Source organism: Lynx canadensis, chromosome E2 (genome assembly GCF_007474595.2).
Source record: "Lynx canadensis isolate LIC74 chromosome E2, mLynCan4.pri.v2, whole genome shotgun sequence".
In the NCBI taxonomy this organism is placed as follows: Eukaryota; Metazoa; Chordata; class Mammalia; order Carnivora; family Felidae; genus Lynx; species Lynx canadensis.
The window spans coordinates 1,128,760-1,141,035 of NC_044317.1; the positions used below are offsets into that span (position 1 = coordinate 1,128,760).

The 12,276-nt window shown below is 63.9% G+C and overlaps 2 protein-coding genes across 7 annotated transcripts; one reads left to right on the top strand and one right to left on the bottom strand.

Moving 5' to 3' along the window:
• The first annotated feature begins 1,961 nt into the window (after positions 1–1,961).
• On the top strand, positions 1,962–4,934 carry PABPN1L (PABPN1 like, cytoplasmic). Its single transcript, XM_030299847.1, has 7 exons — positions 1,962–2,210; positions 2,536–2,674; positions 2,943–3,010; positions 3,433–3,539; positions 3,675–3,762; positions 4,248–4,390; positions 4,587–4,934. The coding sequence occupies exons 1-7, from the start codon at positions 1,962–1,964 to the stop codon at positions 4,624–4,626; spliced, it is 834 nt and encodes a 277-aa protein (XP_030155707.1). The 3' UTR covers positions 4,627–4,934.
• Positions 4,935–6,822: 1,888 nt separating this feature from the next.
• TRAPPC2L (trafficking protein particle complex 2 like) lies at positions 6,823–12,269 on the bottom strand. Of its 6 annotated transcripts, none has more exons than XM_030299854.1 (5): positions 12,193–12,269; positions 10,567–10,739; positions 9,483–9,570; positions 9,267–9,346; positions 6,823–8,472 (listed from the first exon to the last, which is right to left on the bottom strand). In XM_030299854.1, the coding sequence occupies exons 1-5, from the start codon at positions 12,223–12,225 to the stop codon at positions 8,427–8,429; spliced, it is 420 nt and encodes a 139-aa protein (XP_030155714.1). In that variant the 5' UTR covers positions 12,226–12,269; the 3' UTR covers positions 6,823–8,426. The 6 variants fall into 6 exon arrangements, with proteins under 6 accessions (XP_030155714.1, XP_030155717.1, XP_030155713.1 ...); XM_030299857.1 differs by having other exon boundaries at positions 10,567–10,716; positions 12,193–12,251; XM_030299853.1 differs by having other exon boundaries at positions 10,567–11,347; positions 12,193–12,215.
• Positions 12,270–12,276: the final 7 nt, after the last annotated feature.

Sequence of the window (12,276 nt, forward strand, 5' to 3'; positions counted from 1 at the left end):
CACCTTGACCCCGAGGAGCCAGGGTGTCACAGCCATGGTGTCCTGGCTCCCAGGTCAGGTCCTCACCAGAGTCGGATGCCCAGGACTCGGCACTCCCGGTTTGCTGGCAGCTTCTGGAAGGAAGGGGTGTTATTAATACTTGGGCCCAGGCTTGGAACATGATGTATTCTGAAAGGCGTCATTGGAAAGGCCAGCCTGGGGGCAAGCCTGTCTCCACGCCAGGCGGCTGGCGGGAACCCCAGCTGGGCCTGGTGTGTCAGCAACTTCAGCCGAGAGCAGGGTGACGGCGTTTTTCCATTGCAGGGACCTGAGCTCAGAGGGAGGCTGGCCGGGGGCCCGGCCTGAGCCCAGCCGGCTCTTGGCTTGCACACGGCCACTGTGGTGTTCTGCCTCCCACGTGGAGGTGGAGGGAAGGGCCCAGGCCAGAGGCCCTCCCCGGGGCCCCGGACCTGCAAGGAGGGAGAGGACCCGACTGCCTGGAGTTCCGGGAGACAGGCGGGCAGTGCCCACCCTTCCGTCCTCACCCAGCCAGCTTTGGGCGGAGGTCCCGTCCTCAGCACAGACGTGAATACTGCCCTTCAGGCACTGTGGCCTGCCGGGGGAGACCCGGGGGTGTGTGACGTACAGACCGAGGGGGAGGCCCGGTGCCATGGCCGAGAGAGAAAGGAGGAGAAATCAGGAAGGCTTCCTGGAAACGGCCGTGCAGTAGCGATGGGGCCCCCTGGAGTCTTGCCCCTGTAAGTGCATGTGGCTGTGTGCAGCCGGAAACAGAGGGGGTGTGGCGGGCAAGGTGCCCCCCCCCCCCCCCCCCCGTGCATGCAGGACCACAGCAGGTCTCACGTGGCCCGGGCCTACAGACCCTGCCACGGAAGTGAGAGAGCAGAGCCAGGCGAGCGAGGGAAGGGGGCTCGGGCCCAGGAGGCGGGGGCCTGCAGCTTCCGAGGGCTACAGCCGCAGCCACCAGTGCTCCCACACCCCCGCCCAGCTGGGCAGAGAGGCTGTCCCGGCTCCGGAGCCACACAGACCCGCTCCGTGTAAGCTGCGCCTCTCCCCCAGTTCCCAGCTCCCCGGGAAGAGACCCCAGTTTGCCCCGCGTGGACCTCCCAGCTAAGGCCTGGAGGGGGGCCCTGGGCAGGGCAAACGTGGCCAGAGAGGCCCCCACAAACATGACACGAAGCTGGAAAACACGAACCAGGAGCTCCACACGGCTGAGCCAGGCTGAGGCCAGAGGGGCCGCTCAGCGAGGACAGATGGAGAGCGGGGCACTTGGGGACAAAGGCCCACGGCCGCCCTCCAGGGGCGAGAACTGAGAAGCAGAAGCCTCACAGAAGGAAGACAAGCAGCCTTCCGGCCTCCAGCCTCCACCCCAGATCTGCCCAGGGTTCAGCCCTTAGGCCCTGTGGCCAGGACGGGACTCCGGCCTCCTGTGAGCGGCTCCCACCCACAAGCTGGCCCAGAGAGGGGTGCGAGAGGGGAGCGTCCGCGGGGAATCGATGGAGGGTCAAGAGGAGGGGCCGGGCCCTGCCCTGCGGCACACACCCTGCCCTCCCTGCTCCAGGCCTTTGCTCACGCCGGGCCCCATGCCCATGCAATCCTCTGCCCTAGCTCTGCCCCCAGTCCCTCTAGGCTGGCCCAAACACCGTCTCCTCCAGGAAGCACCCCCTTCTCCTACGTGCCATCCTTCCTGTGGCCTGCTAGCCTGAGCAGGTGCAGTGAGCGTGGCAAGCCCTCGCAGGCGGAGCCCCCTTCTCTCCCCAACGGGGGGCATCGGCCCGGGTGAGGGAGAAGGGGCTGGCCCAGAACCGGGGGCTGGAAGTTCAGCCCTGCGGGAAGCCTTTTAAGCGCTCTAGTGGAAGCAGCTGGCCTGGCGAGGGGCTTAAAACCCTGGGCGGGTGAGGGCAGGTGCTAGCGTGGAGGTGAGCAGCCAGGGAGGCCTCGTCCGCCTGCCCCTCGACCCGCCCATGTGGCCCTTCCTCAGCCACGCTCTCTTCCCACCCCCGACCCAGGCCTGGCTGCAAAGGGCTTCCTCGGACCCTGAGGCCCAGGGCTGGGGGGCCTGGGGCAGGGCCGAGAAGCCCCCTCTGGAGCCAGGGAGTGGGGACAGGAAGGAGGGGGACCCAGGGGAAGCGGAGAAAGACCCCGAAGATGCAGGCTTCCCCCTGTCTCTCTTGGAGGGGGTGGAGCTAGCCGAGTACCCGGAACCCGACCAGGTAACACCCACGCGGAGCCCAGCGGAGGCTGGCCAGGACCCGGATTCAAGGGGACCCACGGCTGCAGCTCGGACCTTTCCCGGGCCACCGTCCCCCTGCCTAGAAGAGGGTAGGGGGGCTGCCCACCCCTGCAAGGCTGGGTAGGATGGCAGGGCCCGAGTCCACATGGCCTTCCCAGTCCCGTTCCAGGACCCCTCCCCCCCAGCCTGTCCCTGAGTAGCCAGGGACCCTGAGGACGGGCACGGTCAGGCCTGCTCCCCCCTCCCCCCAAGAGGAGCCCCGGGGCCACCCTGCCTCCGGGCTCAGTGTGGGGTCCTGCTGGCAGGAGCTGGAGGCCATCAAAGTGAAGCTGTGGGCCATGGAGCAGGCCCAAGGACCGGAGCCGCCTGGGGCGCAGGGCCAGGCGGGACGGGAGGAGGGCGCCGGGGCCACACCGGCCAGGCAGCTGCTGAGCCCCGAGGCAGGTAGGAGCCAGGGGGCCGGGCCAGCCCCTCCCCTGGCGGCGGGCCACCAGTCGTCGGGCGCGCGGCTCTGAGCCCCCAGTGCCAGCTCACGGCGAGGGTCTGAGGGTCTCTGCGTCGGGCCGGGCAGCGGCCCTGCCGGAACAGTCCCAAGGGGTGACCCTCTTCCCACAAGCAGTGAGGAACGAGCCACAAATGTGAGGCGCCTGCCGGGAGCGCCCCCCTCTTGCCGGCAGGGAGACCCGCTGTCCTGAGGCCCCCCTCTCTGTAGGTTGCACCTGCCCTGGGCCCCCCACGGAACAGCTGGAGTCTGACCACAGATCCGTCTATGTGGGGAATGTGAGTCAGGGAGGGGGCAAGATGGGGCCTCTTGGGGTTTGCCACCTCCTCCTGGCCGTGGGGTTAAAGGAAGGGACACAGGTCCAGGAGGAGAGAAGCCAGAGGGCTGCCCCCCAGAGGGAACCCGGGCCCCGTGTCCTCACATCCTGCTTTCCCAGCATGACCTGGGAGTCAGGGTTTCCACCTGAAATCTCCACTCGGCCAATCATTGGCAACAGATTCCACTTTTAAAAGCCAGGTGCTCTCTGGACAGGCCAAATAAACCTGGGGGTTCGCCCAACACACGGGGGGGCGTACGTCTTTGTCTCCGGTCCATCCCCAACAGGGGTGGGGGACAGAGACCTCTGCTACCAAGAAAACGTGCTGTGGGAGACCCCAGGAGGGTGAGGCCTCCCCACACCAGGGGCCCGTACCTGTGGCAGGTGGACTATGGGGGCACAGCTGAGGAGCTAGAAGCCTACTTCAACTCCTGCGGGGAGGTTCACCGGGTCACCATCCTATGCGACAAGTTCTCTGGACACCCCAAGGGGTCAGTGCCAGGCAGGCCGTGGGGGTGGGGGAGGGGGCTCAGGGAGGAGGCCCCCGGAGGGGCCGGGCGCCCTGGGGTCCTGGGGAGCCTGGGTACCTCGGGGTGGCCCTCACCCGCCATGCCCACCCACCCCAGCTACGCCTACATAGAGTTTGCTGCCGAGAGCTCAGCCCAGGCCGCGGTGGCGTTGGACAAGAGCATCTTCCGAGGCCGAGTCATCAAGGTGCGTCCCCTAAAACTCTGCTGTGAGCTCCTTCACTTTAACCTGTTAATCCCCGAGGAACCAGGAAAACGCAAGCACAGGGAAGCCAAGACGACCCTTCTCCAACCCCCAAGTGTCTCTGGGCACATCGGCCGGGCCGCAGGGGCGGCGGTTGCCTCCGGACTGGATGTGGCACTGGGAGGCCCCCTTCCCCAGCTGGACCTTTGCGAGATGCTGGGCTGACAGGGGCACGTCACCTGACCACGTCTGGGGCTGGACAGTTCAGGCCTCAGTGGTGATTTTGAGAAGGTTGGCAGGGAACAGGTTAGCTGTGGGTTTGTCATTACCGCCGCAAGGGCTGGCGGGCGCTGGGGCCTGTGCAGAGAAATCCGGGGTTTCCTGGAGGCAGCGTCAGCCCCGGGCTCTGGCCTGGGCTGGATTCAGGCTGCGCGGCGGAGAAGGGTCCAAGGACAGGGGTCTCAGAGGGACTCAGACTTTGGTTTCAGGTGCTGCCCAAAAGGACCAACTTGCCGGGGATCAGCTCTACCGACCGCGGGGGCTTCCGAGGACAGCCAGGCGCCAGAGGAGGACCGTTCCCCCGCAGCAGCCTCCGGGGCGGGGCCCGCTTCAGACCTCGGGGGCGGAACCGGTGGGCGGGGGCCGCGGGCGGGGGGCGGGGCCCGGGAGGGGCCCGTGGGCGAGGCGGGGCCGGGGCCCGGGGAAGGGGACCTGTGGGCCGGACCGGGATGTGGTCAGTGGGCGGGGCCGAGAGGAGCCGGCGGGCGGGGCCTGGGAGGAGAAGCCGTGGCGGGGGGCCGAGCTCACCTCCGCTTCTCTCTATGCAGGGGCCGTGGACGGTTTTCACCTTGGTATTCACCGTATTGAAGGGAGGATCCGATTTTGAGAGTGGGGCTGGGGTGGGTCGAGAGTAAAGGGCCGTGCTCTGGGCGGGGCCGTTTATTCAGCGCAGAGTAACCGCTCTGTCCCCGTCACGGTCCAGGGCCTCCCACCGCGGCCCAGACCCCGCAGCCGGAGCCAAAAACGTCTCTCGCATGAAGCAGGGCACGGGGGTGGGGGCTGCGGCTGGCACGGAGGGCTACTCGGGGCTTTGGAAGGCACTGGGCAAAGCCTCCGGCAGGCGGCGCTGAGTCAGCTCGGGGCTAAGTCGTTTTAAAGAAAAGTAGAAACGTGTCTTAATGGCAAAGAGTAAATTAAATTTGAATAATTTTTAAAAGCACACGACAGGCCTTGCCTTTATTCGCCTCCTCGGGCGCAGGGGCAGGTCTGACCGCCAAGGGCGGGGGATGGGTCCGAGGCCGGGCTCTATCCCGCTTCACAGCCCCGTACCCTGCCCCGTGCCACCCGGGAGCTGGAGCCGGAGCCACCAGGCCCGGTGGCCTGCAGGGCGCGCCCCCCCGCCGTAGGTGGCAGGCATCCGCGAGGCGCCGAGGGCGGGCGCGCACGTTGGATGCCAGGCACAGGCCCGGCCCTGGTCAGAGGCCGGGGAAGCGGAAGGGGTTTCCCAGGCGGGGCGTTCTGACTGTGGCCCCTCTGTGCAGACACACCCCGCCCGCTCGGGAGGGCGCCGCATGTTCTCTACCCTTTGCGGGGCTGGGAGAGCAAACACACTTGGTTCTGCCGCTGCCAAGGAACCCCTCCCTGGGCTTTTCTAAAGGGACTGGGCCCCTTGCGGTGCCTGACCTATCAATCCCTTAAGCCGGGAACAGAGCTGCTCGGCGCTCTCGGCCCACAGTTGGGGGCGGGGCAGGCCCCCTCTCGGCTCTCCACCCACATATGTCTCTGGCTGCCTCAGGCCAGGTTCGCACTACCCCTGTGATCTGGGGTCAAATCGGACCCTTGAGTGGGGTGAATAACGTGCCCCTAAAAACACGTGTCCACATCCTAATTTCCAGAACCTATGAACGTGACCTCATTTGGAAAAAGGGTCATTGCAGGTGTGATTAAGTGAAAGCTGCCCACGTCATTCTAGATCACCTGGGTGGGCCCTCGGTCCAAGGAGCCACACACAGACCCGGTGTGGAGACAGCCGCAGAGGTTGGAGTGTGGTGCTGTACAAGCTGAGGAACCCCAGGAATCGCTGGTCGCCATCAGAAGCTGGAGGCATGGGCCAGACCCTCCCTCAGAACCTCCAGGAGGAATCGGCCCTGATGACACCAGATCCGACTCTGGCCTCTGGAACTGGGAGGGGGTACATTTCTCTGTTCTCTACCCCACCCCCACCCCCACCCCCCGGCCCCTCCCCCACGAGAAGGTAGGTAGGAGGGGCTGAACGTCAGGCCAGGGCCACACCGGCCCTGGAGTCTGTTGGGCCTGGGCCACTTGCGGTCAGGAGGCATCCCCCCCGCCCCCGGTGCCCTGGGCAGAGTAGTTTACGTAGCAAGGGCAGATGACACCAGCCCCCACCTGCTGGGCACCCAGGGGCCGCCCCTCTCCTCGGACAGGGGCATCTGCCGCCTTCCTGATGCGCTCCATCATGCACGCGGCGGTCTTCTAGCCACAGCTGATCCCTTCTGTGTGGCCACTCTGAGGAGAGAGCGGGCCTCGGAGCCCCTCGTTTCCCTTGGGTTTTAGGCCCAAGCCGACCATGGTGGAAGGAGGGCGGAGAGCACTCCTGTCGTGGCTGCGTAGGCAGCGAGGGCTCCAAGCAGTGAGCCACTGAGCAGACTTGCGTGGCTGTGCCCGGAGGACGCGGAGAGGCACGGGCTCCCTCTGCCCCCGTCTGGTCTGGGGCAGAAGGAAGGACGGAGACGAATCACCTGAACAGTGGCTAAGGGCCGACTGGGAGCTGCACCTGATGGGGCCCAGCTCTAGGGCAGCGGGACAGGCAGGCAGGCGGCCCACAAGGAGGCTAGCCTCAAGGCACAGAGATGCAGAAAGGCGGTCTGAAACCACCCCAGGACCGTTCTATTGGCAGCACAAGGGCTAACACGATACTTCTGACCCTCGCTTTTCTCAGACTTCAAGTGGGGATGCTGCCTAGCAACGTGCACAAAAACTCCTGAGTGTAAAGTGGGTACAGGGGTTCGTCTGGCTGCACCTACCAAAAAACTCAAAGAGCAGTAGCTTCAACAAGATCGTTTATTTTCCTCTACGAAATGCTGACTATAAGCAATCCAGGGCCATGTCAATAAAGATCATGTTCCTTCTAGCTTTCTGCTCTCCATCCTTAGGAGATGCATCTTTTCTTCGTGCTCTCAAGATGGCTGCCTTAGCTCCAGCCATCACGTCCGAGTTCCAGCCAGGAAGAAGGGAAAGGATGAAGGAAGGGTACTCCATCTGCTAGCTGAATCCCCCTTCAAAGTATCCTTCCTGCAAGTCCCTCCCTACACCACCCACTCACATTCCACAACTACCTGTCCTGGAGTGCTACAGACAGTAGGAAACCTCTTCTGTCCGGTCAACTGTACCCAGTAACACTGGGGCTTGGTTGGTAAGGAGGCAAGCCAGCTACCTGCAGGCTCTACCACAGCCGCTACGCAGGCAGGAGCAATTACCTCCAAGAGCTCAGCCAGCGGCTGCTTCTCCGGCCTCCTCCCCATCCCCTGGTTCCACCTGCAGCAGAAGGTGCTGGGCTGGCACTTGTGTTTTTAATACATACTCGTTGACTTTTTTCCCTCTACTTCTGTAATTTGAAAAACGAGTCCCGCGTTCCTTAGAAGGGAAGGCTCACCTCCGGGTCCCATCCCGGTGCTAACGGCCTCCGCCATTCCCCAGGGGGTCCGGGTGGCCCTGCTCCTCGTCAGACCCCTTCTCCGGAGCGACTGAGGAGGGAGGGAGGGATCACGGCTGGCCCGGGGCACCCGGCTCGAAGCCAGGGCACTGACGACAGCACAGAGCAGACCGCGCGGTGGGGCTCAGACCCCGCGGGTCCTGGTTGCCAGATGACGAAGGGTGCCAGGGCCAGGGCCGCCTGATCCCGGATGGCAATGTCCCCTCAGTCACAGTCAACTGGTTAGGACTGCCATCTGGACTTGATAGAGCAGGCTTCTGGGGGAGCACGTGGCAGAAATCCGATCACATCGGTCGCTCCTCAAGCATACCCCCTCCCCCCGGCTTGCTCAGGGGCCTGCGGAGGCAGCAGGTGACCAGGGGCTCCGCCAACCGTTAGGGACCGCCACACGCTCCCCCAGGGGGAGGCTCACGGACTCGCTCACTCGGTGCTCAGAAAGCAGGCGGCAGTTGACGAGCTGAGAGCAGCTCCCTCCTGAGGCCGGGCACGAGTCCAGAAAGATGAAGGCAGGGGAGGGTGTGGGGGCTCTCCGGGAGCCCCTCTAGAGCTGGCCCTGGGCACAGGAGGCCTGCCCCCACAGACCACCCCACCCGGTCAGCCACCGGAGGCCGGCCACGAGTCGCTCCCGTCTCTGCTGCCCCACAGCTGCAGCCCCCGCAGGGCCCCAAGGTCCGTGGGCGCCCTCACCCGCTCTCCCCGCCCCTTGTCCCGGCTCTGGTCCCTGACCTCTGCGCCAGCCTCAAAAGTGCCGCGCGACACGCTCTTCCGTCGGAGCCTCTGCTGACACAAGGAAAACGCCAAACGTGATCTCAGAAGACCTTTAGTCTCCACTCACCGTGCCCGAGGCCTACAGGCACGGGATAATAAACATCCATCTGGACGACGGCTTCTATACACAGTGCTCGTCTTCAAGCAACGGCCGCCGAGTTCTCGCTCAACACACTTGTATCATCATAGACGTCACCATGCTGTCAAAGGCCCTGCAAAGAAACACAGACCGATTCGGAGAAGCGGACCGGGCTCCGCACCCCCGGACCGGAGGAGTCCTCCAAAGTCCAGTGAACGCGGCCTCGAGGCCAGGCGATGAGAACCGAAGTCTCCCACCTCCTCCTGCCTCACGGCCCTGCCCTGGCTGGGGCTCCAGGAAGGGGTGCAGGGCTGCGGCGTGGGTTCACAGGGCCACAGTACAGCAAGGACGGCTAACGGCGGTCCCTGTTCCGCACAGCCCGGGAGACACAGTGTCGGGGCTGAGGGGAGGCGCCACGGGAAGGGCCCGGCTTGGGTCTCTGCAGGGTCCTCTCGCCTGACGGCTACGAGGAGCCCCCCAGGAACCGTGTCTAGGAACGCAGGGAATTCCCAGGGGCGGATCTGGAACGTGTGCATGTGAATGCTTCTTTATAAAGCATCTTGGTGACGTGCTAATGTCCCATCTGCGTCGACTTGAGACCTGTGTGGATCATACCTGCGACCCCATCTCCTAACCGTCCCAGTTTGACATCGAAGACCAAGTCTTTGTGTGTGGGTTCCGCGGAGGTGCCCCAGGACTTACTGGGCATACGCGGGAAACCGAGAGGGCAGGGTCCGTGCCCTGGCCTGCTCCCCCATCCTCTTCCCACATGTCGGAATCCACGTGGTGATTACTGGAAAACCAGGTTCTGCTGCGTCAGAACCACTCCTCGGAGGAACAAGGCCCGTGGCTGAAATCGACCTTCCCTCCCTCACGTTCAGAATCACAGCTTTTCGCAAGGCAGGGTCCACACGGCAGTCAGCTCACCTGGACTGAATGCGGTCCCCAGGGTTGTAGAAAGGGTTGCACATCACGTCTGTATAGGAATTGTGCAGCTTCCGGAACATCTGAGAAGGAATCAATGGTGTTAATTCACGTGCACACGCCGCGGCTGCCAAAATTCTGGCTTCTCGGCATTTGGAAACAAAGCGAAAGAGAGAAAACGCACGAGCCCAGGACCATCCTGAGACGCCGCGCACTTACACTGCGGATCTCGTTGTCTCGAAGCGCCGTGTTGGAGGAGTCCACCACCATGACGAACTTCACCTTGGAGTTGGTCACGTAGCCGTATCTGCACGGCGGGTTAGGGAACCCTCTTTCAATGCAGAGACTCTGTGACGGCACGAAAAACGGCACCACCGTGGACGGCGTGTGAGCAGAGGGCCAGCTGTGCGCGTCCCTCGGCTCCGAAGCCACTTTGGCAAAATATCACAACCTTGCATCAAGAAGGACCCCGGACCGGACCGGACCTGCCCCACAACAGCGGGAAAGGACCACACGGACCATGCCGGGGGGACTGCGCACTTCCCTGGGGCAGCGTCTGGTGTTTACAGGAGAAGGACAGGCAGCTAAGTCTTCTCCCGATCGGAGCTCCGGGGGGGGCCTCCTGCCCACACCCGGGGGCACCTCAACTTCGTTCTCCATCACTTCCTGGCCCAGCAGTGCTAACTGCCAGCGCAGAAGCCCAAGAACCAGGCAGACCCTGCCTAAGGCACCCTCACCGCGACGGGCCACTTCCCCTGGTGGGACGGTGGCTCCCGGGCAGAGGTCACCGAGGGCAAGCTACAGCACTGCTCGTGGAACGACCTCTGAACTCCACGGATGTCATGCCGTTTGTCCCCAGGGACTGGTCAAAACTTATGGTGACTCGTGGGGCTGGGCCTGGTGACAAGTCTAGAATTGCTTGCTCAGGAGCACTGGCCCCACTGAGACGGCACGGGAGGCAGTCCTCACAGGCGCTAAGTAAGAGGGCTCCTGCTGCTTCTGCAAACCGGACAAAGGGCAGGTGCAGACTGCCACACGGTTCCAGGGAATCCATGCCCAGCTCTTCCCACGTGACCCTCCTAATTAACGTAAAAAAGGGTGTGAAGTCCCGATTAGCCTCAAGCTGCCCTAATTCTCTGCTGGTTGAGAGCTCTCGCTTTCTTTCCGAGCGATATTCCAAGATGTCTTTCGAGATCACCTGATCCCACAGTTACACCTGGAAGCGGGAGGCGGGATCTCTGGATGCGAAGCCCCCGTAGGGAGACCGCCCACGGGACCAGCCCCCGCCAGGTGTGAAGGATACACCTTGTAGTCCTCTGTGGGGTACAGCAGGCCCAGGTAGAGCTCCCTCTGGTCCACCAAGGCCTTCCCCATCGCGGAGATCTTCTCATCCACCACGTCCAGGGACGTGTGCACCATGTAGTGGAACTTCAGCTCATTCTCTGTGGGGGCGCTGCGGATGTAAAGAGGGTAATTCTGCAAGAAAGGATGTCGGCAACTGAGGTGACGAGGGTCCGCCCCGTGTGCACAGACTACGAGGACACGGCCACGGAGCACACGGACGACGAGAACCAATGAGTCACAGGAACGTACTCTCATTCTCTAAAACCCATCGCGCAACCCTCCAAGCTGCTGTGGGCACTGCCTTCAGGGAACCCGGGCTAATCTGAGGTTTCCCTGTTGCCTGCATGGGGGGCATCGTCAGCGGGGGGCAGGGGCAGAAGAACTGGGTTTGAGCACAGCCCGACTACAAGCCCTGGCACCTGGAGAAGTCGCTGGCCTTCTGTGTGGGGCCCCGTCCTGGAGTGTGCTGTCCTCCAGGCCCACAATACTAGCTGTTTCCCGATTCGTCCTCACTGCTACCTCCCCACCTGGGCAGAGGCACTCAGACGCCCTCTTGCTAAACGCTGTCGAGGCTCAGCCCAAACCTTCCTTCGTCTCTGCACGGCCAATTCTTACCATTCCAACCCCAGGGGTTAATCGGGTCTTCCACGGGCTCCCACGTGCCACAATTCACGGATTCTGTCCTGCTCTTGGTGCCGCGCAGATGTAACAAACACGATGCTCTCTCTACCCTAACGGGACTAACATCTAGCGAGAAACAGTCAACAAACCCACCAGCAAATAACACGCTATGTGCTGAGACCAGGCCGCCCTTGAAAAGCTTCCCTAAGGATCACCTCCTAAGCCTGGTCTTCTGGAAACACAGAAGAATACAATATAAAACCACGTGGACGGCCGTTCAGCCGTCTGAGGATTCAGAAACAGCCTTCTGGAGGAAAGGAGATCTAAGGTGACCAATGTACGAAGACGGCAGCGGGACAGAGGGAGGAGCGTTCCAAGTGCAAAGGCCCAGAGGTGAGAAAGCTGCAGGTAATTCCGTTGGGTGGGAGTGGTTCGGGGAGAGGGGCATGAGGCGACTAGATTATTCTGACGTTCTCGGAAGGCAACAAGCCGCCACTGGCGAGATTTCCGGCAGGGGCGTGACACGCTCCGGTTAGCTTTAAAACAGCACCGTGGCTGCAGTGTGGAGAGAAGGCTGCTGGCGGGCGGGCAGGGCGAAGATGCGGCCGAGCGCGAGCGCCCCGCGCAGCAGGAGGTGCAAGATGGGCAGCTGGGCTCGGGAGCGAGAGTCAACGGAGCCCGCGGACTGACGGGCGGACGGAAGCGGGGGTCCGGGGCCGTGCCCGCCCCGGGGCTGACACTCCAGCCGCCGCGGACGCGGGTCTGGGCGGCGCCTGTCCCCGCACCGCCCCCACCACCCCGGGGCGCGGCGAAGCCCCCAGGCCCGTGCTCGCGGAGCCCTCTGGGCAGGGAGGGGGCGAGGGCGGGGGCCCGGGCAGGGGTCCCGCAGCCGCGTTCCCGCAGGCAGCCTCTCGGCGGGCGCCCGCCCGGGGCAGGAGCGGGACAGGCCCGCCCGCATACGCACCTCCTTGGCGATCACCGCCACGCACACCGCCATCTTGGAGGCCCGGTCGGGCGTGTCACGTGACCCGGCCGCCAGTCACGCGCT

Bases quoted from the DNA above. Each gene is read 5' to 3' on its own strand.
- PABPN1L (XM_030299847.1), top strand. From the start codon at position 1,962: ATGTGGCCCTTCCTCAGCCACGCTCTCTTCCCACCCCCGACCCAGGCC. The intron at 2,675-2,942 runs GTAGGAGCCAGG...CCCTCTCTGTAG, and splicing joins GCTGCTGAGCCCCGAGGCAG to GTTGCACCTGCCCTGGGCCC. The intron at 3,540-3,674 runs GTCAGTGCCAGG...CACCCACCCCAG, and splicing joins TTCTCTGGACACCCCAAGGG to CTACGCCTACATAGAGTTTG.
- TRAPPC2L (XM_030299853.1), bottom strand. From the start codon at position 10,862: ATGAGAGTACGTTCCTGTGACTCATTGGTTCTCGTCGTCCGTGTGCTC. The intron at 9,571-10,566 runs GTATCCTTCACA...CCCGCCGTGCAG, and splicing joins CCCACAGAGGACTACAAGGT to ATACGGCTACGTGACCAACT. The intron at 9,347-9,482 runs GTAAGTGCGCGG...ATTCCTTCTCAG, and splicing joins GAGACAACGAGATCCGCAGT to ATGTTCCGGAAGCTGCACAA.